The 26,736-nt window shown below is 43.4% G+C and overlaps 2 protein-coding genes across 3 annotated transcripts; both read right to left on the bottom strand.

The window, feature by feature from the left end:
• Nucleotides 1-272: 272 nt before the first annotated feature.
• On the bottom strand, nucleotides 273-11,773 carry LOC125747699 (MORC family CW-type zinc finger protein 3-like). The gene is made up of 19 exons (XM_049023134.1): nucleotides 11,623-11,773; nucleotides 9,925-9,997; nucleotides 8,890-9,022; nucleotides 8,463-8,689; nucleotides 8,009-8,156; nucleotides 7,772-7,919; nucleotides 7,521-7,649; nucleotides 7,182-7,301; nucleotides 7,004-7,101; nucleotides 6,482-6,589; nucleotides 6,269-6,397; nucleotides 6,116-6,190; nucleotides 5,991-6,033; nucleotides 5,800-5,910; nucleotides 3,818-3,932; nucleotides 3,644-3,710; nucleotides 2,506-3,559; nucleotides 2,236-2,411; nucleotides 273-2,044 (listed from the first exon to the last, which is right to left on the bottom strand). The coding sequence occupies exons 1-19, from the start codon at nucleotides 11,686-11,688 to the stop codon at nucleotides 1,894-1,896; spliced, it is 3,171 nt and encodes a 1,056-aa protein (XP_048879091.1). The 5' UTR covers nucleotides 11,689-11,773; the 3' UTR covers nucleotides 273-1,893.
• Nucleotides 11,774-13,411: 1,638 nt separating this feature from the next.
• LOC125747705 (MORC family CW-type zinc finger protein 3-like) lies at nucleotides 13,412-26,461 on the bottom strand. Of its 2 annotated transcripts, none has more exons than XM_049023148.1 (21): nucleotides 26,122-26,461; nucleotides 24,496-24,615; nucleotides 24,234-24,409; nucleotides 24,088-24,159; nucleotides 21,670-21,742; nucleotides 21,252-21,384; nucleotides 20,390-20,614; nucleotides 19,759-19,896; nucleotides 19,545-19,677; nucleotides 19,176-19,304; nucleotides 18,142-18,261; nucleotides 17,926-18,023; nucleotides 17,132-17,239; nucleotides 16,846-16,974; nucleotides 16,507-16,581; nucleotides 16,383-16,425; nucleotides 15,537-15,657; nucleotides 15,036-15,102; nucleotides 14,593-14,950; nucleotides 13,902-13,981; nucleotides 13,412-13,669 (listed from the first exon to the last, which is right to left on the bottom strand). In XM_049023148.1, exons 2-21 carry the CDS (start codon nucleotides 24,611-24,613, stop codon nucleotides 13,528-13,530), a joined length of 2,538 nt encoding a protein of 845 aa, XP_048879105.1. In that variant the 5' UTR covers nucleotides 24,614-24,615; nucleotides 26,122-26,461; the 3' UTR covers nucleotides 13,412-13,527. The 2 variants fall into 2 exon arrangements, with proteins under 2 accessions (XP_048879105.1, XP_048879114.1); XM_049023157.1 differs by having other exon boundaries at nucleotides 19,176-19,265.
• Nucleotides 26,462-26,736: the final 275 nt, after the last annotated feature.

Below are 26,736 nucleotides of genomic sequence, written 5' to 3'. Positions count from 1 at the left end.
TGAAACTTGTAACATCAGAAGCGTTGGGGTAGTTTGCAAACCCTACTACTTATTATGTGATAAAACTGTTGCATGGAAATGCGTGTGTAGTATTGTCTCAAATGGAAAATCTCACGCCAGCCAGCTGACCAAAGTTAGCACCCTTGTCTCTATCCCGATTTTGCAAACTTGGTTACCTAACATCAGTTGTGATTCATTTTCCTGCATCCCACCATAACTGCGGTTCAGGGTTTTTAGGGAAGCTTCTAGTGTCACACACACGATAGACAGGCAATATTTTAAGGAATTCCCATATTTATTAACACATGTATGAAGACAAAGCTGAATGTGGTAAATTAACTCCCTTGAAGCCCAATGAGTAAAAATTAACGTTTTAACTGTTTAACTGACAGAGAGATATGCAGATATGGCAATGTGATCTACAAAAGCAGATGAACTCAACTGCAAATAAATTACTGTAGAGTTAGGTAAATTAGGCATTCTATGAGACTATTGTGTGGGGGTCAAATTTCCTTGGCATTCACTTCCATTTGGCTTTAATGGTAGGGGATGCAATCAAATAATTATCTGTGGAATATTTGTCCAGTCAAGTTAGATGACCATTTTTTACAAGCTGCACCTGCACAACTAAAAATGCAGTGCAAGAAGAAACCAGTTTTGGAGAGAAGTGTTCCATAAGCCCCAGCTGTCCGTATGTCCGTTATAATCGTTTAAAAAATTGAGAACAAAGCCACCTTTCTCACAAAATTGGTACGGTACCTTTGGACCATGTCTATTGCTATGAATACACCTCAGCTACTTTGGATAACGCATCCCAAGTTGTGAGATGGTTCCTCCTTTTGTGCTTTGCGGAAGACCTTAAACATCTTAAAACAGAAATCCAGTTGAAACATGGTTTTCATAAACGGAAAGGGTTTCATTCATCCATTCATCTTTTAACTGCATATCCTGGACACATTCACAAGAGAAAAGCTTTCATTTGACAGTAAATCCTAATGAACCTCTACAATGAAAACGATACACAGCAGTAGGCACAACAATTTTTAAATATACCACTGGAGACAGTTGCCAATGTCCATCAAAGAGTAATGCTTTTAAGGTAATTTTCAGAGAATCACTTACAGAATATCCCAATGGATTCCAAAGATTCGGAAATTTTAACTTCATCTTCCTTATGGGAATGCACTTCAAAATAGTTAAAAATTGTGACGTGCAGTTTTGTTTTCTGGATGTGCTAAATCACAATGCAACACTGGAGAGCAAAGCAGTGGACTTGTGGCAGTTTTCCCATTGGAAGACGTGTATAAAAATGGCCCGGGAGCTTCAGCATGCTGTCATCATATGGCTTCTGTCCGCTCACTGCGTTTTCAAGTACCATAACCATTGATGATCTCCAGCAAGCTAGTCTTCAGTGGTTTAAAATCCAGTGATTTGTAAATCTAACTTCTCAGGACCTTAGACAAATGATCTGCTTAGTATGTGAAGCCTTTTGTAGTAAAAAAAAAAACAAAAAAAGAAATACACTGTCTATAGAAAAGTGATGAAGATCCCTATACACTGTAAAAATGCTTTAAAGCAAGCATCGGGAAAGGAAAAAAAAAAATATCTGTCAGGAATTAAATCAACCCCATTAAGTTAAAAGGGTCATTATCTTCGGACATTGTACTTTTTTCAGTGCAAAACATTTTCTTTTTTTTTTTTAAATAATAATAGATTGATATGAAAAAATAGAAAAAATACATAATGTACAAAGATTCAGAGATACATTCAATAAAGTCTGTTTCTGAGTTGTAAAAAATAAAGTGAGAGGCAGATATGGAGGTAGAAGGAGAGAGGCCAGCAGGGGGTGTCCAGCATCTCTTTGTAATTGTCCCACTGGCCCCCACTGCATATCTATGTGTCCCCTGCCCCCCCAACTTCCTCCAAGACCTGTGCCAGGATCTCGTCGATGACCTCGCAGTCATAGTTGACCTGCTCCAGCTCCAGTGCGGGAATGAAAGTCACCAGCAAGCGACCCACACTCTGACGCAGTTCATTCAGCTTCCTGTAGGGGGCAGAGAGGTAGAGCTGTGTGTTTGACAGATCAATGTGAGCAGCTAACCCAAATCAGCCTGCCTGAATGTTACTTACTGACTGTTAAAGAGGCTACAGCTCGCAGTGCTATGTTAATGTTCATGTGATTAACAGATCCAACTTTAACACAGACGTTCCATTGCAAAAAACTCAAGCTTCTACCTCTGAGCCTCATCTGTGGGCACTTGTGTGTCCGTAGGGCTGGGGGTTGTCGTGCCATTTTGTTCTGCAGCAGCAGTAGAGTCCTCTGTGGCATTCTGGGCCTCTTCTTCAGGGCTGGGGCTCCCTGTCTCTCCATTTGTTCTCAGCTGCTCCAGCTCTCTGTTCAACTCTTCACACTGACAGGACAAGATAAAAGGAAGATGGAAATGGGTGACTGTGTATGTGTGTGGTGAAGCTGTGCTCTTCTGTTTAGGAGACACACACACACACCCTGGCTCTGAGCTGCATCCTTTCATTGTTGCTGTGGTCCAGGTCTCGCAGGAGTGAATCTACATGCAGAGCAACTTCATCATCCTCCTCTGCCTGACGGGACGTCTTTACCTCCTGCTCCGGCCTCTCCTCCTGCCCCTGACAAGAGACCTGCTGGCAGGGAGTCCGCAGCTCCTGATCCTGCTCCTCCTCCTCTCCCTGCCGCTCAGTCTGAACCTCCTGTTCACAAAGCTCCTTCTTGACCAGGCTCTGCCTCAGCTCCATTATCTGGGCCTCCAGATCCTCTACCTTGCAGGTGAGCTGGTGCACCTGTTCCTTGTAGGTATCCCTCTCCTGGGCAGTGGTCTGCATCAGCTCCAGCAGCTGATCCTGCTGCTGCTGCGCATCCTGCAGGAGCATCTCCATGGTCTGCTTCGCTCCCATCGCCTCCTTTTCGGCCACTTTCTCCGGTGCCTCAGATGCCACCATCGCTTCTCCTTCTGGGTTGTCTGAGTGGAGCTGCCCTTGTTCTTCACACACTTCTTCCTCCCTGTCCGCCTGCTCCTCCTCCCTCGCCGCCGTCATCTCCATCTCAGCATCTGCCGGCTCCCCCTCTTGCATCTGCTCGGTGTCTGCGGACGTGTCCTTCTCCATCTCCTCGCTCGTCTCCGCTTTCACGGTGGGCTTGGGGTCCGTCTGGGTGGTGGTGGAGACGTGATTCTGGGAAGTCTCCGGAGAAGAGGCTTCATGGAGCGTTCCAGTGGTGTTGCCCTCTGAAATTGCCTCGACGGCGGCGTCGTCGCTGCACTCCAGGTGCATGCCTGTGGTCTCCTCGCTGACACGCCGCTCGGTCTTCACCTTGGCAAGGTCGAAGGTCGGCGCCGTGGGTTTTGGCGTGCTACCGGTCTCGACAATCATCACGTCATCGTCGTCGTCGCTAGCGATGACGACTGGTGAAGACCGGCGCGCCTCGGTGGCTTCCGCCGTCTCTGCTGCCGCGCTGTCATGGAATCCATTGCTCCTTGCCCTTTTTCTCTCCACACTATCAGGGTTCAGCGAAATTGTTCTCTTCATCCTGCACAAATTAAACGCATTCGGTTTGGGTTGCTTCTCAGCCCGATGCTAGTAAAAAAGCTAAAGATAAGACGTCCGGCTGTACCTTGCAGGCGTGGACAGCGAGCACACGTTGGAGATGATGGGCATGTCACTTGCAGTGGTACGGCAACCTGCAGGGCAGCAGTGAGACGGCACATATGACGTGGACCCCCCAGTGGAATGCTCACATGACCACACTGAGAGACGCCGACAGGCGACAATAGGAAGCTGCATTCACCGGTACGTGACACGGAGGCGGAGCCTGATGCGGTGCCTCCAAGGGATCCTCGGACTCCACTGCTGACTGAAGTTGTAGCCGGGGCGCGCGACGTTGACACCACGGGCTGGAAGTTCTGTGGAAGACGAGTGAAGCGTGCACTGGAATCATGATACGCATTTTAACTTAAACCAACCCAAGAGCAGTCTAATCACCGGTAATGGAAATTAACGCACAACCAAAGCCTTACAGTTGCTATAGAATGAAAATCCGGTTTTACCTCAGTATAGGTCAAAAAAGAGAGTTCAGTACATGGAACTGACGTGCCATCAACCTCAGATGCTGCTGTTATCTCTTTCAAATATAAATCCCGCATATGTAAAAGAAGGTGGTTAAACGGGCTGATATGGAAATCCGAGACTGTTAGGAAACTCTAAACTATGCCCCAAAACTTAACATACGCCAGCCCACTTTCAAGCCCAGGAACCTGCACGACCTACATTCTCTCTCTCTCTCTCTTCCACAAGTGCACCTGGCAAGGAAAACAACTTTCCCTATTGTGGTTCTGATATATCGCAGGGTCGGCATGCGAAATAAAGTATTTTTGGAGTTTTGCCAAGCTGCAGCTGACACGTGAAGGTCAGCTGACCACAAAGTTTGCTAACTCATAAATGCATAAGACATATCTACAGCGCTGGTTTAGAGGATGCCGAGTTTACCGCAGCCCCTCGCGTGATATCTTTTTCTTTTTTTTTTGATGCTCACTTTGCTCACCAAGGGGACCAAAAATATTTTAGTCTGTGGCCCTAAACCCTGCGACGTGTAAGGGTTGACTGTATTTAGTGGCAGCCCTTGATGTAAGGATATTTACTACTAGTAGGTGAAGAAAGTAAGTCCTATTCAGGGATGCATTTCCCAAAAGCTCTCGTTAACTTATGTAGTTGGAACCATTCCAACTATGCAAGTTGCTAATGTTATTAGCAACTACGCTTTTGGGAAACGTGCCCTATGTTAGCAGGGAAGTACCTAACAACATTATGAAACATCTAATTGATACAAAAATTTAAAGCAAAAGTGCAGATTCATTACAAGCAACATATTTATGAGCTGCTGCGCTGGCTGTTTGGAGTACTTGATAAAAACTGCATAACGAAGCTAGCATCGTATGTTCTGTCCTAATGTTGTTCTATGTTAGCGTTCTATGCTACTGTTGTTCTATGCCAACTTTCTATGCTACCGTTGTTCTATGCTAACTTTCTATTCTAAGATTGTACTATGCTAATGTTGTGCGAAGGCTGACGTGGGAGTATGACAGTTACATGTGACTAGAATGAGTACACTAAAATAATGATAAAAAGTACAGTCAAATACATAAACATTATGAAATATTATATACTGTACATAGTTGTATGTGGTATATATGACTGGCAGCACGGCAGGCTTGTTACACCTGCATCCCCATGAACACGCGAGTAGCATGTTGTGCTATGATGTCATCAGGCGATAGGAATTTTTCAGCTCCTTTATCTTATGGGACCACCATCGTAAATGAGGTCCGTCATTGACCGTAATGTTGTTATGCGGCACATGACGTGGAAATGTTAGTTCTTTCTGAGCCATTGCAGTGTCTCACTGTAAACAGGTCAATCAGAATAAAGCTCATTAACAATTAATGAGCCCAGCGAAAAAAAAGGAAAATGGCCAGTTTCATTCTATGGCCAAACAACAGCCTTGTAAATGGACCTATAGAACCACTTTTGTGCATTTTTTTTGACCAAACCAAGTTCACACACCTTCTATGTAGAAACCAGAGAACAATTTCAAATACTGGAAAGATGCATTCTCAAACACCTTTAAAAAGTAGAGAGATTAAAATTGGCGCTCAAAAAAACAAAACAAAACAAGTGTTGAACATCTTCAGGTTTATCCACTGTCCAAACCAGCTGCTCATTGGGATTTAAAGTCTGAGGTGCAGTGTGTGCTCTACCGCGCCCCCTACCCACCGACTGCTTCAACTGCCGTTTGAGATCCTCATGTTGCCTCCTGAGGGCTTCGTTCTGCTGTGCCAGGGCTGCGATGCGCTGCATGTCCGCAGCCTTCTTCGCCTGCTCCATCTGTAAACACCCACACGTCTTTGTAACTTGGAGCTCTGCACCAGTGTCCTGGCTCACTGATCACCATTTCCGCAGCTCACCTGTAACCTGCTCTTCTCCTGTTGCATCTTTTGGAACCGCTCCCTAGAAAATACAGAGAGCCCTTTAAAATGCATCTCACTCCCAGCGTATGAACAATCAAGACACATCAGAAGGAGAATCTCACTGCTGCTTATAGGTCTTCTGGTAGGAAGGCTGGTCGTCGTCTGAGTCTTCTGGTTCCTCGTCCATATGGCAGCTCCTGAAAAGGAACATCTTTCACTGCTCATGCGTGTGTAAGAACATGCATGTCCACGCACACACCGACTTGCACCATCACCTGTACTGGGGGTCAGGGTTCATATGGCAGAACCACTTCTCAGGTAGCAGAGCACAGTCGATACCATCCGGGAGCTTCCGCCACTTCAGACAGTTGTCACACTGCACCCAGTTCTGATCCGGACGCTTCCTGGAGACACAGGGTACAGGGAAGTGTCTCATCTGCTCTGTACCTGTTTCACCTCCAAAACCCCGCGTCTTCCCAAAAGCTCACATGGTATCTTCCACTGGGATCATACAAGTAGGATCTTCTTTGTCACGCTTGAACCGGATTTCATTCCAATACTCTTCCAGTTTCACCCCTAGGTTATATATAGTTTTCCTGGAAAGAGTAAAAATAAATGAAAATGGCAGACATGCCACACCAACATCTCCAGGTGAGCTGCCTGCAAAGCTCAACCACTACACTGTCCTACACAGACAAAACTGTAAGAAAAAGGCCTTCAAGGGCTTTTGACTGCCACCCATATGTATGAAAGGCAGGCAATTATAGTGTTATCTTCAGAACTGAGCATAGCTGAACTAAGATATTTTGTCACCAGGTAAAACAGAACCTAAGAGACCGGATTACAGTCATCGATTTTGATAAAACATGCAGCTACGGTGTTTTGCTTTTGTATGGCAGTATATAACAATTACAATATTCTTCCAGGAATATTTAATAGTTCTCCAATTGTTACTATCCCTAAATCTGTACACAGAAACATGTGCATGTAGCCCAGGTCTGTACCAGTACCTGTACTCATCCGTGTAGTCAAAGTCTTGCTTGTTGTGTGTTGGTTTAAGGAAATTACACTCAATCACGCCAATGACTCCAACTCCCCGGTTATTTGCCTGTTCAGAGATAGAAACGGGAATGAGCAGAGAGAGATCAGAGAGGTCGGATACTGAGGAAACCTGCCATTAGTCCTCACCTTCAGCTGACAGCCCACCCTCTCATAGGCCTTGATTAGGCGATTTCTATGATACATCATGATGCCGTACTGCTCCTTGCTTTTCGTGTTGTATCCGAAGGTGATCCGGATACGTTTGTTCTGGGTTGAAGGTTAAGGAAAAAAAATGAAAGATTCATGGACATTTTTTCCCCCCAGATGATTCCTAGAGGTTGTCATCAGAAACACTGGGCAAGCCACCCAAAGGGCACACTAAAAGAACAAAAAATAATTCATTTTGATATTGCTCTGGCCTAGAAAACAACCGACCAGGACTTGGATGAATGAGAAACAGACTGCAAGGGACTAAACACAGGATACAAGGAAGATGGGCCTGTAGTGGTCTGTAGCGATGAATGCCAGGCTCTTGGAGATGAGCTGTGTCTTCACCTTCTGACCTCTGATGATGATCTGCATGCGAGGCTTTAAGTACAAGATGCTGCAGTACGCCTGCAATCAATCACGCAAGATGACAAACAATAAACAAGTACAGCGACAAAGCGGAAAAGCAGTAAAAACCAAACATGAGTCAATGCTTGTGCCCCCGGCTAAGCCCTCTTCCCAACACTCACCCGCAGGGAGTAGTCACTCTCAGGGACAGACTGCATGATGCGATCCGGCCGCTTGTACCTCTCACTTGTGTTCTCGAACACGTCAGCCGGGATCTGGATGTCGTACCTGTCGATGTTGAAATCGAACTCTGGCTGCCCGCTGGACATCCTGAGGGGAGTATATGGCATATATTGAAAACCATGCGGACCGCGGAGGTGGAAAACATTGGGAGTTGCCAAGCTCTCCTCCCCCCTCACCTGCGCAGGTTCCAGATGATGATGCGCGTGCCAGTGGAGCAAACAGAGTCGATGGCATGCAGCTCAGACAAAAGCTCCGTTTCGGATTTGAACAGCGAGTACCTGAGGATGTCCTGCAGGCTGGCAATGTGCTCGGCGGTGGCTCTGAGTGCGGTCAGGAGTCAAGGAGGCGGCGACAAGCGAAGGACTACGTTTATTTTTATTTTTTTAGAAGTACGGTGCCAGAAAACAAAAGACTATCCTCGCAAAAAAAAAAAAAAAAAAACAATTACTGGCCCTCAGTTTATACACAGTATAAAGAAATAACTGCAACTTTGTGAAAACAATAAAATGCAACTGCTTCACTGCTTCAGCTTCATCTCAATTATTCACCCAATAAAAGCTAAGAAATAAGAAATGCTCTCAGTCACCAACAAACGGAACCAGTTTGCCCCGCCCAGACAATAAAAGATATATTGATTATGACCGACAAGCCTGAAGGTGACGATGGGGACCACCACATGCTCAGCCTGGATGCTCTCCAGGTAGCTCTGGGACAGCAGCCCCACACTCATAGTGTCCCTTGTCTTGGAGAAGACGATGGCGTCCTTCCCCAGACGCATAGAACCGGACTTGAAGCCGTTTCCATACAGGCCCACTGGGACGTGACCGTTGATGGCTTGCTTATCGCTGAACCCGAAGCTGGTAAAGAGAAAGAGTGAAATGAAAAAGCTTGACAAAGCAGACGCTAACAAGTTATTAAACCCACAGCCAAGGGTTATTAATCCACAACTAGCAGAAACACTAGGTAATCCATTTGCAGTCAAGGTTACACGCTTCCGGTCAAAATCAGGCACAGTTTTACTTCCTCCAAGAGTTTTTTGGAACAGCGGTTTTCCAACCTCAGCATTTTGTGCATTTTGTCGTAGGTCATGCCTGCTCCGTCGTCCATGAAAGTTAAGCAGTCATGGCCTTTGATGCGCGTTTTGTCGATCCAGAACTGCTTAGCATTAACATCCGGGTCGTAGGCATTGTCTGTAAACAAAGAGAAACAGTCGTACGTGATCAAGTGTCCCCATGCTGGAAATCATCAAGCACATCACCTGAATTCTGTGCCCTGGATTCTAGGAGGATACATACCCAGGCAGATCTCACATCTTGGGGGGCAAGCATTTCGTGAGTGATTTAAATGAGGGCACTGGCCCCCCGGGGGGTACTCTGGGATCACAGATGGAGCTGTGACTTGACATCTCGATCCAGTCACCCGGGTTGTACGGTAGTGGCACAGAGCATCGCAAGAAGGTGACATAATGCTAGACACTAAATGCAGTCTATATATAGGAGGCTGTGCTGTGTCCTTGAGCCGCTGCATCACTAAGGTGACAGTGCCAGGATGCAAGGCGCATCTGGGGGCATCATCCGGCGAAGATAGTGATACAACGGCCAAGTACAGACAGGGGAGTTATGAATGGTCAACAAAGAGGAGGGACACTGCCACCACCACCTAACATCGATCTCAAGCTTCTCTCATTCACCCCGCTGCCCCGGAACACGCAGATAACCACTTCTTTCATTTCCACATTTTAAAGATACGTAATTCATTTGAAATGGGGAAGTACTAACAGAGTTTTCCCTCCAACATTTCTACTATCTGACTGATTTACATAAACCCGAGTGACTGATTTAGCAAGCAAAACAAAACCTGACCCTTAAATACAGCTCTCCTCCAAACTAGATCAATTTGATGCTGTGTGGAATAAACAGAGCTGTAACAAGCACAGCACAGGGCTAAAGAGTAAGGGAGGCAAGGCCACGCACACAGCCTACATTCCGCTCAAAATAGGCCAGAGAAGAGCCCATAAACAGCTCAAGCTCCAGTTATTGGACTATGCATACTACATGGATGGTACCATTCACTCAGGGGGGGATGCACTCACCTATGAGTTCTGCGATGGCGCTGAACGGCCAGGTGTGGCTGGTGGAGTTTGTATGAAGAAACTTTGGGCAGAGCTGCAACATCAGAGGGACCATCAAGGGTGGAGTTGCTTTGTTTTCTTAACAGCTGAGCTAAATAATCACCGTGAAGAGTTTCTGCTATTCTATGTCCCGCTGCATGGCTATCATATTCAAAGGCATTTCACACTATTATAGACATTTCAAAGTGATTCCTTACCACTCCAGTTAAAAAAGAAAATTATAAAATGATCCAGTGTTCACCATTTGCACAAGCATGTTGGAATGCGACTTTTCACATATGCCATCTTGCTCTTCTGAGACACACACACACACACACACACACACACACACACACACACACACACGCAGTCTGGCAAAAAGATGTGACTATTCTGCTGAGGCCAGGGCTCAAATCAGCGACCTTCAGATTAGAACCACATAGGCATCTAACCTACTGACTCACACACTGGAGACTAAACCACAGTACTGTTATGTGCATCAGAAACAGCCAATGGTAATTATTAATTTAACCTTATGTGTGGTCATTTCAGCACAGATCCCAGTCACCCTCCCTCACAGATACTCACACGCACATAATGTTACAACAGGTATCAACCGCTCGTTCGGATACGTCTCACAGCTATTTTACGTTTCTGACTTATCAACCGACACGTCGCAGAGGGGGGGCTGATTTGTCACAAGGGGGCCAAGGGGAACACAAACATCACTAGCAAAATGTAACCAAGGGTCCCCTGGGACAGCTCCTCTTCTCTTTTTCAGATAACTGGGCCAGTCTGACCATCGGACCAGATCTCACCTAAAATTCTGCAGACTGGAACTTGCACAAATCAGCGAATGCGAGTCTGGCTGAACTGGCCGGCAGATCTGTGAGAACCTAAACTCAGATATTTGAACATTTTTCAGTATAACGCAACAGATGATTGAGGAAGGTTGAGGCTCTTCTACTGTCCAATCATCTCCATTGAAACACAGTCTCCTGTGCTGCCCACCAGCTCTGTGGATGCCCCCCACCATATCCTGTCTCCTCCCCTGTCCCCCCCTGTCGCCGTTGATACTGTCTCCTCCATTGTTCCCCCCACCTCTGTGGATGCCCCCACCATCTCCTCCATTGTGCCCCAGAACACAACTGATATCGCCCCCACCCCCACATTACCCAGTCCGATTTCATGCATCCCCTTTTACAGCGAACCGAGCGGTGAACGGTGACATTAAGCGGTGACACCTGGGAGGGCAGAGCTCTCGCGCAGCACAATGGCCCGCGCGAGTCATTGGACGGGCACGCGCTGACACTCCGAGTTCGTCACGTCACAACAACAGCGCGGCGCGAGGCAGCGGGAGGCATCTCAGAGCTCCCCGCTGAACTTGGTACTGGATCAGAGGGGGTGCCAGAAGTATATAAACGAAAGCCAGCCTCCGTTTATCTATCTTTTTTTATCTGCCGAGCGGCTGGGATGCCGTTACAAACGGGTTCCGACGACCGCTCTACCACCCCGTACACAACTAGCTAGCCATAGTATCGAAACAAGCCGTTGGCATAGGATCAGAACAACCGTCCCCGTGAGCTCACCCTCACATGACAGTAAAATCACCATTTTAGGAACAGACTTGTATCGCTATTTACGTAGGCTCGGTGAGGAAAGCAGTATAAACGGACTTACCGCACTGAGAGGTATCCCTCTGTCTGTTTGCGCCGCCATTTTGTCGGACGCGGGGGGCGGAGCCATGCGGCCGGGAAGACCGAATTCGCTACGAATTAATGCTGCCGTGCCGCTGCACGCTGTTGGGTCTGGGCAGCTAAATGCTAATTTTACTCATAATAAACATGGAACCCCAGTGCTTCCGTGTCATTTTATAAAACACAATTTTGTAACGCAACCTAGTGTACCATGCAAAGGACGATGGGCTAGCTTTTGCGTCTATACTTTCCATCAGTTTGAAATGGAGTTGTGTAACAAATATTCAATTACAACATAGACTTAAGACACTTCTGAGGGACAAATGTTAACCCACTGTGATACTGATGTTAAGAAGCAGGTTTTATGGCACGTTATGATCCTGTACTGCTGTGTGATATTGATTTGATATCCATATGAAACATATCAATGTTTCTTTACTTTTTTTCACTGTTGGATTTTATGTTGTATATTTATATTTTATTCAGCAGACATTTTTATTCAAAGTAACACGGGATCAGACGATCCTTGGAGCAACTGGGGTTAAGGCCCTTGTTCCAGTGCCCAACTGTGAGATCACTCCAATCGATAACATTCTGGGGACAGGCACACCATTCTAACCTGCTGAACCACACATTGCCCTGTGATATTTCAGCATTATGTGCAATTGCAGAGGCTTGATCAACTTGAACAGACTTAAATGTGTATTTATTAAGATTCCGCTTTTGATGTGCATCACATTAACTATTTATGGGTTACTTACCTCAGTGTTCCAGACAGTCCTGGTTCCACCATCCCTCATATTTGGCTCCTCTTTAACAATGGACACAAAAAATGTAGTAGTACACTCTTAACGGTACTATTTAGAAACTAAAGTGAGTTACGTACTGATCCTTATTTGCTCGTCTTTTATCAGTCATAACTGATCAGTCATGTATTTCATACAGATACTATATTTGATTATGATTAGTACTTGAGTAGTAACTCAGATACTAAGCTACTTGTCCCTCCTCAAGTAAAGGTTTATATGGTGGCTGCTATTTAGTAGATAAATCAAAAATGAACTAGAAACCAAAAGTCTGGTTCTTCCAGAAAGGAGAAGGTATAAGAATATATTTAAAGTGTTTTCTCCTGTGAAATACGAATATAACAGCGCCAAACAATATAAATGGTATTGACTCGTCGTACAGAATTTAAACGATGAGAAAATGAGGAACCTCGATAAACTGTTGATAAGGAACATTGCTCGATAGCACACATCCATTCATAGGAACAAACACACTTTCAGCCAATCATATGGTAGTATTTTTGGAAATGGACGGCCTATGCCCAATCAATTCACAGCAAGGTTGACTGGCTTAGCCGAACACAGCACATGCTACTGTTGGAAGATATGAGGGCTCCCTCAGAGGAAACTTCAAGCATTGGTGTAGAAAGTGACAGCCCAGCATCCAGGAGATATTGTGGATAAACAACGTAAAAAAGATATTGGTGGTGTGGTTGTACTTTGGCAATTTAACATCCGACAAACTTTCACTGTGTACTGTAAACTCCAACAAAAACTTGAGTCAACCATAACAGAAAATGCCGTGAACCTGTTTCATCATGTGAAGCACTGCCATCTAGTGGAACATATAGCGTAACTGCATACAAATTGATGATTCAAAATGAGATACAGTATTTTATTTTTCTGTAGGGGACAGGTGGCAGCTCTACCATCATGCCCCCCGGAACGAGCAGTGAGGTATGGTGATAAAATATTTTGCCACATCGCTAGAATACAGCAAATATTTGAGTTTATTTTATTTTCATTACAAAACCTTGACGTGATGAAAATTGGACAAAGTCAGAATTGACCTGTATTGGCCACTCGGCATGAAGACATGGAAGTCAGAGCTCACTGTTCTCATTCAAGACCTGGTCGAGCATGTCATCCATGAGTTCACTGTTCAAGTTAATCCCTTCCAAGTCTAACGTAGGGACAAAGGTGACCAGGAGACGGCCGATGCGTTGCCGGAGGTTCCTCAGCTTTCTGGGGATTGCAGGGTGATGATAACAGTTATGTACAGTCAGGGGTAAAGAACAAGCAAAGCAAACTCACTTTCTAAAGAAGCTACTGAAATTCAACAGCTTCCCATGTAACGTGAAACCATTATAGTCAGTTCAGCCAATGGTTTATACAATATATATAATCTATGTGAGTATATTGCACGTAAAACATGGGGCTTTTACATTACTAGTAAAAAAGATGATTATGCTTCTACCTGCAGGTTTCTTCTTGTGAGATGTTCAGCTGTTCACACTGACAGGACAGACTGCTGTTCTTAAGCTCCATGTCCTCCAGCTGTATGGAGAACAGAGTGAGTGACAGTGCATTTAAGCATGTTTGTATGTATTTGTGTGCCTTTGCTAGGGGTAAATTAAGGGCCAACTCTGTCCAGCTGAATGAATTAGATGAATGCAAGGAACCGGTTAATTCCTTGTGATAACGATCATGGGCCTCATGCAAGAAGTTCTCGTGCAAACAGAACAGAGTTACGTGCAATTAGTCTGTTGTTATCCAAACTTAAAGGGGCAGTTTCCCCCAAAAGTAAAAAGCTATGTTATAGATGAGCTGTCTATCCATCAAGGTTGTTCTGCTGGGAGTTGCCTAGTTTTGGAGATATCAGGCATAGAAATGTTGGGCTTTTCTCAAATATAATGGGGCTGAATAGCATTCAAATCTCCAAAAGAAATATCTGTATCACTGTGCAGGGGATATCATCAGTGTTCCTCATCTTGTGTCTTCTGAGCTGTGATACAGTTGGTGTGTGGAGTTTGGTAGAAGAAAATAGTCTCTACATTAAACTGGCTTTTGGTTATATGCTAAAAACATAGAAGTATGTTTCAATTCCCTGGAAATGGCATAATTTGAAATTGATGATACCCATGTCTTGCGGCATCATACGCACTTACCCTTCTCTGGAGAATCTCGCGCTCTATCTCCATCACCTGCAGGTGCTCACACTTGTGTTTCATCTCCTCTAGTTCCTGCTGGAGCTGGTTCACCTGCTCCTTGTATGTGTCCAGTAGCCCATCTGGCTGCTGCTGCACCTCTAGCATTGGGCTTTCAGGTCCATTTTCCTCCAACACTTTCGCCACCACCTTATCTTCCCATGCTTCCTCCATCCATGAATCGTCTTGTGTCTCCTCTTGCTTGATGGTCACTTGGATGGTGGTAGAAATCAAAGGAGGGACAGAGGGTGCTGCCAATTCCATGTCCTTCGTGTCAATGGACGAGACCCCAACAGCGTGTGGAGGCACCTGCTTCACCCTTTCAGGAGGAACACAAAGGACACAAAATGAGTAAGACAATGAGACAAATCTGGCAGTCAGATGAATATAACTGTGCACAGCACCTTTCCGGAGATGTGGACACATAGTCTTCGCAGTCCATCAGCATGGTATCATTGGGCAGGTTGTGACCTGTTAAAGTATTAATGGTACTGAGAGCTTCCAAAGTGCATTTAATGGGTGTTTAATGTGCTCCATCATATATGGGCATTTCATAGATCTGTAGCATGTACATCTATGTATTTATGTAGGTCATAATCATTTATACATTATTTCACATACCCTCACCCCAAGCAGGTTACTGTTTCATTTTTAACAACTTTTTATTTTTACTTACGTTCATGATTTATTCATTAGTCATAATATACTTCCATCAAAGTGATTAATACAGCTTAAAATTTTAATACGCTGGGAAATTTAAAGAAACAGTCACACTTAAATACTCAGTGCTGAACTACAACACCCCCACCTCCCCTGCCCAGTATACCAGTCCCTTAAGCACCCACTGCCTGTTCCTGTGTCCCCCTGTATAATGCACCATGTGCACTACAGCTACACAGCCTGACCTGAGCAGCTGGGATGGGTGAAGCTCTCAGATGAGAGGCCAGCGGGAGCGCCCTCTGCAGGTCTCCACTGCTCACTGTCTGACAATGGTGTGGCTGGAAGGGGTAACGCTGGTGCTGGCATCTGAGAGGACATTTGGGGCGATAATCAATAGCTGAATCTTTCGTTCTGATGTGATATAGTCACCCAAAGTGTGCGAATGCATGCTTTCTCAGTGTGAGGTCCATGAGATGCTTGTATCACAAGGCTGGTTCACGATCACCGTGGACGTAGATGTGCCATAGTACGGCTGTTGTGATGCAGTTTTCGTGACAGAGATCGGGCACAGAGGCAGTGTTTGAGGGCCGAATGCGAGGGCGCGTACCACTCAAAAACAAACATGGACGTGGGTTCTGTGATGCAAGCACGCCTCATTTATTGGCCAGTGGAACAGTTGAAAATCAGAAAGGACATCAGACTGTATATAAACACCTTTTCTACCCTCTCCGATCAGGCTGAAAACAAACACAACCAGCAGATTCAAATAATGGTTGGCTGAGGAAGTCCAGAAACCCCATCGTTTATACGATTTTTTGCTATGGGATTATAAAGACTTTTGCAGCAATTCACCTGTAAGTACATAATGCAAGGTTAGTACTAGTAAAATACTTATTTTTAATATAACATTCACGTTCCAATTCATGAACATGATGTACGAGCAGCTTTGCACTACAGTGTTATCCCAGGCCTGATGTCAAAGCGCATGGGTGTCTGGTGTGTTGGACCAAGGAGTGTGAAGATCCAGAAATGCGGACGGTGCGTCTGCATCCACAGTAAGAACCAGCCCTTAATCTTCTAAATATACTCACCTGTTGTCTGTTACTTTTCTGCTGTATCTTATTGCTTTTCTTCCTACAGTAAAGAAAAAAACATCCACGTTCAGGTTCCCTAATCTAAGAAGTACTGGCACATATGAGATGATAGGACTCTTACTGTCTCTTGTAAGGTTTTGGGTAAGACTGTTGCTCGTCTTCTGAGTCCTCATGATCCTCCTCTACTTGACAGCTCCTGCAACAGCACAGACTTTACAAAACAGATCTGCTCCCTCTTCTGATGCTACCTCTATCAGTCAGTTAATACCCACACAGATTAATGTAAACTGGCACTCATCAACATAAAGCTGCACCTTCCTGCCGATCGAGCCTTTCATACTGATGGAGGATCAGAGGAGTGATGGCTGGGGTCCCACATAGAAATGGTTAAGTCTTCTGAAGCCCAAGGACCAGTTCTCCTCATTCTGTTACTGGTTACAGGATGAACCACAGACATCACCTGTACTGGGGATCTGGATTCATGCGGCAGATCCAGTTCCTGGGGAGCCGATCGCAGTCGATACCATCTGGGAGCCTTCTCCACTTCAGACAGTCATCACACTGAATCCAGATCTGATCTGGATGCTTCCTGTACTCAAATACCAGAAAACAAATATTTATTCTCTGGGGTATTCCATTTGCATACAGCAGCATCATTCTGCTTTTCTCAGAGCATGTCCAGACTCCACTGTAGAATTCCCCAGAATACACAGCTCTCAAAACAGACGCTCCTTTCTAGTACTTACGCAATATCTTCTGTTGGTATTGCGCAATTGGGGTTCTCATTTTTATGTTTGAAGTGGATTTCTTCCCAGTACTCTTGCAGCTTCACTGCCAGGTTATTCATAGTTTTCCTGGACAAATATCGCAAACGTAGAAAATCTGAGCCAAATAGCTTTTGGGCCAAAATGCATAGGTGGAATGGGTTCTGCTAATCTGCTAATTAGCAAAGCTAACTTTTTCATTACTGGATTAGTGGTTCTGCGAACTTTGAAAGCCATAGCTTACCATTAGCCTTTACTAAATTTAGTTCTGCTAACTGAGAGCAAAATATCAGGGCCAGCTGCTAAATAGGGCTTCGCTGACAAAAACGTGTGTATCTCGCAATCGGAGTATCACAAAAGTAATATTTCAATGCAGATTTATTCCAGAGACTTTACCAGTCGGGTAAGTCTAAAATATCCTCTGAATTTAATCTGACAGCTGGGACTTTAGTGTTAAACAGGTTAACAGCTCTCTAGGTCTAGGTTTTAAGGGTTTCAGAGCCCAAAAAAAACAACGCAAATTCATATAATAAAAGTCACCAGTTATCATTAGCTTCATTACCGGTTTAGCGTTATCGAATTAAACTTTAGAGTTAGCAAATTGGCAGTTATCGAAGCTAACTTTTTGGTTGGGTGTGCCCACCACCTCCAAAATGGCACCTAAAGTACTTACCGTCTGATGCAACAGTAAGTTCAGTGCCACTTTAACACAATTTTTTTAACCCCCAAGAAAACTGATATGGCTGTTACAGCACCATTCTGACGTACAGCACTACCTGTATTCAGCAGTGTCGTCAAAGTCCTGCTTGTTGTGTGTGGGCTGCAGAAAGTTGCATTCGATAACACCGATCACTCCGACACCCCGGATACCACTCTGTATGAATCATTGTGGACAATGACACAAGGAGTATTACCAACAGAATAGCAATGGTGCACATTTGAAACCCCCCCCTATCAACACAAAAAAAATGCAAGAATATCTACTGGCTCACCTTGCGCTGGCAGCCCAACCTCTCAAATGCCTTGATTAGACGGTTTTTATGGTACATCATCATGCCGTACTCATCCTTGCTTTTAATATTGTATCCAAAGGTGATTCGGATATTTTCTTTCTGAGATTTGTTTAGGAAAGTTAGCGAAGACGTGTTCCCGACACTGTTTGAGAAGCTGCCGTAAAATTTCACAAGTAACAGAAGTTCCCTCCTTCAATGGACGCTGGCTCTCCTTTAGACCTGCACAACGTGTGATATTAATATCAACATTGTATGTTACTTACATGCAGCTGTCACATGAAGGACTGCGACAGACTGAGGCAGTATATACTGCCACATAAGGCATTTTGATAGTATTTACGAAAGCAGCACTATTCCTTGCTGTCAGACTCACTCATAGACAGCGTGGTATGTTTTTGAAATATTAAAGAAAAATGAGTGAGGAGGAGAAAAGTGAACAGAAACTGATCACCAATAGATCTGATCACTGCATGAAAATACTTCACAAATATTTCACAGAGATTTTGAGTGACCACACACACACGGGGCCAATTTAGACTGGCCAATCAACCTATCCTACATGCTTTTGGACCGGGGGAGGGAACCAGAAACCCATGTGAACATGGGGAGAGTGTACAAACTCCACACAGAAAGGACCTGGGACCCAACCCAGGACCTTCTTGCTGTGAGGCTGCAGCACTAACCACTGTGCCACTGTGCCGGCCCACATGCATAGTTCATTTTGAGTCAATATTCAACTCAACTCTTTAAATATCACAATACTTATCACAAAAAAAATCCCACTGAGATATCTGAAAATTTCCAGTATTGTGCATCCCTATTCGTCACGTAACATGACGTAACACATGGTGTGAAGCTGAAACTGACAAGCAGGTAATCAGACTAACGCCGTTGAGGCACTGAAACAGGGTTCTGTTACCTAAATTACAGAATTCATCCATCCATCCGTCCATCCATCTGTCCATCTTCTAAGCATTCATTCTGATCAGACTCTTGAGAGTAAAGGTGGATACAAGGAAGGAGGGTTTGTATTGGTCCTTGAGGGTGAATGCCAGGCTCTTGGAGATGAGCTGCGTCTTCACCTTCTGACCTCTGATGATGATCTGCATGCAAGGCTTTAAGTACAAGATGCTGCAGTACGCCTATTCCACATACAGGAAGGAAAATTAGAGACACCCAAAGCTGCACTTATTGTGTGCAAAATAATAAAATATAGAGAAAATAACAAAAAATAGTTTTTCACTTTTTGCATCTGCGTTTCATTTTGGACAGTCTGCATGACCCAGTACATATCTTATGCTTCCTCCTCCAGTCCTGGCAGATATTTACACTCTCCTCACCCTGCCCAAGATCGTGTTGGTTCCCCATCTTGAAATACTCACACGCAGCGAGTAGATGATCTCCGGTACTGACTGTGTGACGCCTCGGTGCTTGTAAACCTCACACGCATCTGCTGGGATCCGGATGTCATACCTGTCCGTGCTGAGATCAAACTCTGTCTCTCCATTCGCCACTCTGGCAGGACCAAAATACACTTAAGACCCCTAGAGCAGGCATATATGTAAAGGCTCAGGTCTCCACAAACGTATTCGTCACCTGCGCAGGTTCCAGATGATGATGCGTGTGCCGGTAGAGCTGATGGAGGTAATGGCCCTCAGCTCAGTGAGGAGCTCCTTCGCTGTGTTGAAGGGGGAGTGTTTGAGAATGTTTTGCAGCCTGGCTGCATCCTCAACTCTGAGTGAGGCCTATGGTTAAGGACCAAGGGTCAGACATCTGCATTATTTTCAGAGTGCTGCTTAATTTAGCTGGGTAATTATACTTAAGGGAATTCATTAGTCATTTCAAAACTCAAATAAAACTCATTGATTCCAAGTATAAAAGACATACTCCTTCAAGTAGAGAGTTCAAGTGCAGTTACAAAAACATAATCAAATCAGATTTCATAAAATCTATGATATATAAAAAAAAACTGGATAGTGATTTTCTTAAAAAAGAATGTTTGTGATCATCACTTTTGTAGAGCACAAGAATTTCCCACTTTGAATTAAATGCTTGACAGTCTCACCCATCCATCCATCTTACATAACCACTTAACCACTGCTGGATCACAATGTTCCTACAGCCTGTCCTAGAGCACAGGAGATACAAGGCAGGGGTCACCCTGAGCTGGATGCCAGTCCTGGTCTCAGATTAGCAGTTTAGCATTTTTGTCTGTAAGAAAGGATACGGGCTCTGCCCATCATGTTCGATGGTGACGATGGGGACCACCACATGCTTGGCCTGGATGTTCTCCAGGTAGCTCTGGGACAGCAGCCCCACACTCATAGTGTCCCTTGTCTTGGAGAAGACGATGGTGTCCTTCCCCAGACGCATGGAGCTGGACTTGAAGCCGTTTCCATAAAGGCTGACTGGGGTATGGCCTCCGACAACTTGCTTATCACTGAATCCAAAGCTGATTTGGGGAGAAGACAAGTTTACCATGAAATGCCTTAAAACAGTATAAAATATTAATAGAAAACAGTTTTTCTGTTTTTAGTGCCTCACTCCTAAGATAATCTCATCTATATCTCATCTCATGTATATTTCTTCAAGATTAATTATATATTATTACGGAGCCCCTAAGAGGTCAGGGTGACAAAATGCTTTCTGAAATAGTCTTACATTCCCTAGCAATACTATAGCGATCCCTCGCAATAGTTTTCCATTACTAATAACAATTGTACTGTGTCCATTTAAAGTACAAAACTACTTTCATGGAATACCCACCTGATGGCTTCGCAGTTTGTTTTCTTTGCAAAGTAACATGTTATCATTCCAGAAAAGATAATCATGGCTTTGAAGACAAAGTCTATCGGTTACATAATGCAAAAGCTCAGACCAGGGACCCAGGAACCGGGAGGAAAATGTACCCTCAGTATTTAATTTGGTTTAATTTATTTAAATAGTTGCGTTCAGCTCCTCCATTTCAAACTCCTACACTGTTGGCTCAGAGTGTCAAAAGGCAGAGAAAGAGGTACCAGAACAAACGAAAAGTGTAATTTCCTGTGACATCACTAGATGCAAATTAGAGCTTCCTGTCTGTGATATACCTCAACAACTCGTACATCCTGCTCTTGGTCATACCGCTCCCGTTGTCCTGAAATGTAAGGCAATCGAACCCCTTTATCCGAGTCCAGTCAATCCAGAACTGCTTGGCCATGACATCTGGGTCGTATGCATTGTCTGGGTGCAAAATAATTCACATTTAGATAGCATCAGCACCTCCAGCAAAAGACAACTTAAAACCACAAGAATTTCCTGTAACTGTCTTATTAAAGTACAGTAATATAAACACTTAAATTTAAACATTAAATCTGAAAAGGATCTCACCAATAGGTGTTTCCATATGTGAAGATAAATGTAATCATCTATACATCTCAAAACGTTTTGGTGTTCAAATTCTGATATTAAGAACATGCAACTTTGCATCTTTTTTGATGATATTTGTCGTAATAATGAGCTTCATACCGATCAGTTCCGCAATGGCCCCAAATGGCCAGGTGTGGCTGGTGGAGTTCGTGTGGAGAAACTTGGGGTTGAGCTGCAAAGGGACAAGAGAGTGCAATTAGATATCACACTTCACAATGCACCTAATCATTTCAGGCTCATTTTCACAAGCAGTGTGCTTCTTGCAATATTTTTAATATAATTTTTCAAATGTACCACAGCTTTACCTCAAGAAATGCCCAGACCAGCAGAACACATGTACACTGCCCGGCCAAAGAAAAAGTCGCCATTTGAATTTATATCAGCAAATACTTAAGAACCAATGACTGGATCATTATTACAGCTCAGCAGCGTTATGCAGCAATAAAGTCAGCTGAGTACCTGAATCTACTGACTGGCCGGGTTACACCTCCACCCATCATCAATGGATTTTTTTCTTCTCCGTTGGCATGGGCATATTCCAGAACAAGAATGCCGAGATTCGTTGGGTTTGAATTGTCAAAGAGTGGTTCAGGGAGCGTGAGGAATCATTTTCACGCATGACTTGGTCACCACAGAGTTGTGACCTTAACCTCACTGAAGGTCTTTGGGATCTCCTGAAGGAGACTTTATGGAGTGCTTCAACTCACTTGTCAATACAGGATCTTGGTGAGAAATAAATGCAAATAAAGGGTGAGATGTTGCATAAGCTTGTGGAAACAATGGCATGACAAATGAGCGCCATGATCAAAGCTAAAAGCCGTCCAATGAAAAAAATTCAAATGTCGACTTTTTTTTTTTAACCGGGCAGTGTATTTAGACCATGTCACATGCAGTGACACCAATGCAGGGCACATTCGTGTGTGTTTTTGCCAGGTTTCACTGAGGGGAGGATGAACACAGCAAACACAAAATTTTCATTTATCAGAAACTGTCGGAGTTATAGACCAGATGAACATAATCTACATAAAACAAACAGCGGGCACTTTGAAAATGAAACCACACGTTTTTCTGTCAATATATTTGACTGCACCTGAAGTTGGAATAACTCCCAGCCACATCTATGGACATTAACTAACCTTTAATAAAACTGATTCAGGGAAAAATACAGTAACCGGGCAAGAGTCAAAAAATGCTACCTTATGGATTTTCAGGTAGCATATTCAGTCAAGTATGAGTTTACATTACACAATGTCTCACTGCATATGCACTCTAAAAGTGTGGAGAGCATATTTTGATAGTGTATTATAACATATTTATGCTCTCTCAATTCACCAAGGGCATTTCAATAGTCAAATCCTGTTCCTTATCAAACAAATGCACCCAGCACAAATGGACTTCAAATTAGGTCAATCCTGACTACATGTGCACTCAAAGAGTGTAGGAAGCATTTTCTTATAGTGCATTAGGCATCATGCGCAGAACCTCCCAGTAGCATATTTCGATGCATACAATTATGACTACTCGATCTGCAGCTCCTGCCAGATTTGCAGCTTGCACATAGATCTGCGCATGCAGCACTATCCTTTCAATACCCAAAATATTACACATTCTGTGGTTAAACATAAAACAATTGCAGCAGTAAAAAATAAAAAGGGAGGAACGCCTGGTTTGTATTTAAAATTACAATATTTAAAAAATGCGTATACTTCATTCACAAGTCGGTTTCTGCAGGATGCAAAAAGTTAAATATGACTTTTTAAGACTTTTTTAAGATCATTATAAATGTAATTTAAGACCTATTTCACATCCATATTATCAAAAAGGAAGTAAAATCAGAACTGCAGAATTACTAGAAAAGAAAATTAATTTATTCACATTCAACATGAACATTCAGCCATTCTTTGATGAGACGTACATCAGCATACACACCCCACCATGACACATTCGCTAAGTGAGCTCCAAGAAATTCTCACCGGGCTACAAAGTTTGAGGGTAGAGATTCCATGAGTTTCATTTCGCAGTTTTGTTACAGCCTTAAAAATGCATTTTTTTTCCACGAGCACACTTAAAAGCAAAACTTAATGCATCTTTATTAGAGGACTTCATAATCCAATCATTTTAAAGACCTGTCAAGATCATATTTAAGATGTTTTAAAGCCAAAAATTCAGATTATTGAATTCTATATTTAAGACTTGTTAAGGATGCGCAGAAGTCATGCAAGTTCTCTACCCTGGTGAGAGAGGATTCTTTTGGCACCTACTATGTCTATATATAACAGAGCAAATATGACAGCCCACTTCAACTGCAGATTTGGTCTTTAACAGGAAAGCCTCAACCTATTGGGCAATGTAGTCTGTAGCTATGAGAATATACTGAAAGCCTTACAGTTTTTGGAAAAGATCCTGTTAAATCAATACCAGCGAGTTCTCACACAGCAGACACCTATCATGAAAAAAAACAAATATATTTGATTAATAGCTGTTGTACAATATTAGGATACTACAGTATACATTTACCTTAATATACTGAAATGACCGTGGAGCAGTCAATGGCTTTACAACCTTCCTGCATTTATCACACTCCAAGACCTGCAAGAAATCAGCTGTTAATATTAATACAGCTTTGCCAAATGATTCAAAACACGAAAAACTCAAACACATACCCAGTTCTGAACATCAATGGACATGCCAAGCCAGTAAAATCTGGAACACATTGCAGAACGTGTTTTTAGGACGCCCGAGTGCCCCCCCATGGCAGAGAAGTGAAATTCCTTGAAGAGCATCTTTGCCTCCTCTTTCGTTTTAATAGCTCTTCTGCTTCCATAGAATATATCTCCTCCTACAGTGAACATTCATTAAAAAGCCACATTAATTAAAGATCTATCTTAAGAAAACACTACAGCTGGATGTATTTCAGATACTCACCCTTTACCGTGAATTTGGAGGCGTATCTCCTAAGATTTAATTTCTGGGACTTGCTATACCCTGAAGGGTATGTTCTCAGAGAAAGAAAGTCATACACTTCTTCCCACTTCTTCTCCATAGCTAGAGAACACAAGAGAAGACTTTACTAGACAAAAGTTATTATTATCTTTGATAACTTAACTGGGCCCAGACTCAAGCCCAAATGGCCTGCACAAAAGCTTTAATGATGCAAGAATGCTGAAGGTCCATCCAAAAACAAAACAATATCAATGACTATCATTCAAGTCTCATAAGTTCACCTTTGGAAATTTAAAGTATCCATAGTTTAATCATCGGTTTGAGCGAAGCTAGAGCGTTAAAACGATGTATGAAGTCCAGCACCGGGAAAAGTTGAGGGTCTTTATTCTACTGCCTAATAAAATATTCAGGATGCACAAAAAACAACATGCAAAGATGCAACCTCACTGTTTTTCTCCAATTTTATTTTGAGGAAAACTCCCAAAAAATGCAAATGGTATCAAGAAGAAAAAATTATTTGGATAAAATTATTTATGTAAATCGAATGGTGTAACTGCCCGAGGCAATTAAATTACAATTACAGGGTGATTTTCTTGGCAGCACTGTGTCTCAAGATTTTATCAGAAATGGGCTGGATAGCATCAATTTCCTAAACAGCAGATGGGGTTGTAAGTACGTTGACCACAGCATGCTTTAGTTTTCCACTCTTTCACTAGCCTTCAGAATAGTTAGACTTTAAAAAAACCTTTAACCAGCTTAAAAAAAAACATTTTAAAAACTGACCTGCAGCTGGCTGCTCATTTTTAGTGTGTCTCCACACTGCACACCATGACCTTGAATCTAGTTAGTCCTCTCACCCGCTAGCCAAAGAGAGGAATTCTCCAGCAGGGTGCAGTAAACGTACTTAGAGCGCCATCTGGTGTTAAAGACGTTGATTCTATCCACCCCCTTTGTGAGAAAATCTCGCAGCACAAAAATGCTTGGAAGAAAATCGTGCCAAGTCACATGATCCATAAATAGAAAGGCACTTTTCTTGTACTTGTACTTGGTTTTTGCACATGTAATACATTTTTATATGGGAAATGTGCTGTGGTTTGACTTCAAACCGGCTTACATTTGTGAGAAAGTACTTTTACGTTTGCAAAACGTGCATAATTGGTTTGATAGTCGTGTCTTGCATTTACAAAGCACAGTGCGCTTGTTTGAAAGTTGTCTTATGTGTATGTGAAATATATAGTGCATTTGTGAAACATACTCTTAGAGTTTATTAGGTTTCGGAGCTATTTTAACTCCATAGTCTTTGATTTGGGGATGTCTTCAGGCAAAATTTCTTTAACCCCCCTCCCCGCCCACCAGGGTGTTAGAGGTTAATAGACACAAGTATATAGATATAACGATCAGGCTAACATCTTTAAAAAAAAAAAAAAAAAAAAAAAAATACACGTAACCCATTTCCGTCACGGTGGATGCTGTGTTAAAATAAGATTTAAACACGTGGCTCGCCATTATAAGCTAACTTCTCGATTGTACAGCAAAACCAGTGTTTATTTACATGTTTACCAATAAAAATTCACGATGGTAGTATAATATTTTTATGATATTACTCACCAAAACCCGATGTTTCCACACGAAGGTAGCATAGATTTATGGGCGTGGAAAAAACAGTCGAGATGAACCCGAGATTGAGTTCTGCGCATGCGTTGAGTCTCCTGGTAGCATATTTCGATGCGTACAATTATCACTACTCGATCTGCAACTCCTGCCAGATTTGCAGCTTGCACATCTGCGCCTGCAGCCCTACCTTCGCGCATACCTACACCACATTATACTTCACGGTTTTTTGTTTTGCTTTGTTTTTCTTTCCATTAAACTTTACAGGGAGCTGCCCGATCTGCAGCTCCTGAACGTCATAGGCCGAGCGTGCGCACTATCGTTACCAGACTTGCAGCTCCTTCCCTGTTTCCAGCACGCATGTGCATCAGAGCCACGTACCTTCCCTGACCGGGTGTCTGTACCGCGCATGCGGGAACATTTTACGACTGTTTGTTTTTGTTTGAAGGGGTGTGTCATATTTTAAAATGCTGCATGGTTCTGCAAAGATCCATCATACGTATAGATCGCGTTGCTGAATTAATGTTATGTTCCATGCTATAAACGTATCAATGAGTATAGTATCAATTTGTAATTTTCTTGTACGTGGCGCTGCTTGCGTTTATGAGGTTA

The sequence above is a fragment of the Brienomyrus brachyistius genome, chromosome 1, assembly GCF_023856365.1.
Source record: "Brienomyrus brachyistius isolate T26 chromosome 1, BBRACH_0.4, whole genome shotgun sequence".
Classification (NCBI taxonomy): domain Eukaryota; kingdom Metazoa; phylum Chordata; class Actinopteri; order Osteoglossiformes; family Mormyridae; genus Brienomyrus; species Brienomyrus brachyistius.
Note: the sequence above shows the minus strand (reverse complement) of the source record. Positions and strands in the feature narration are given on the sequence as shown.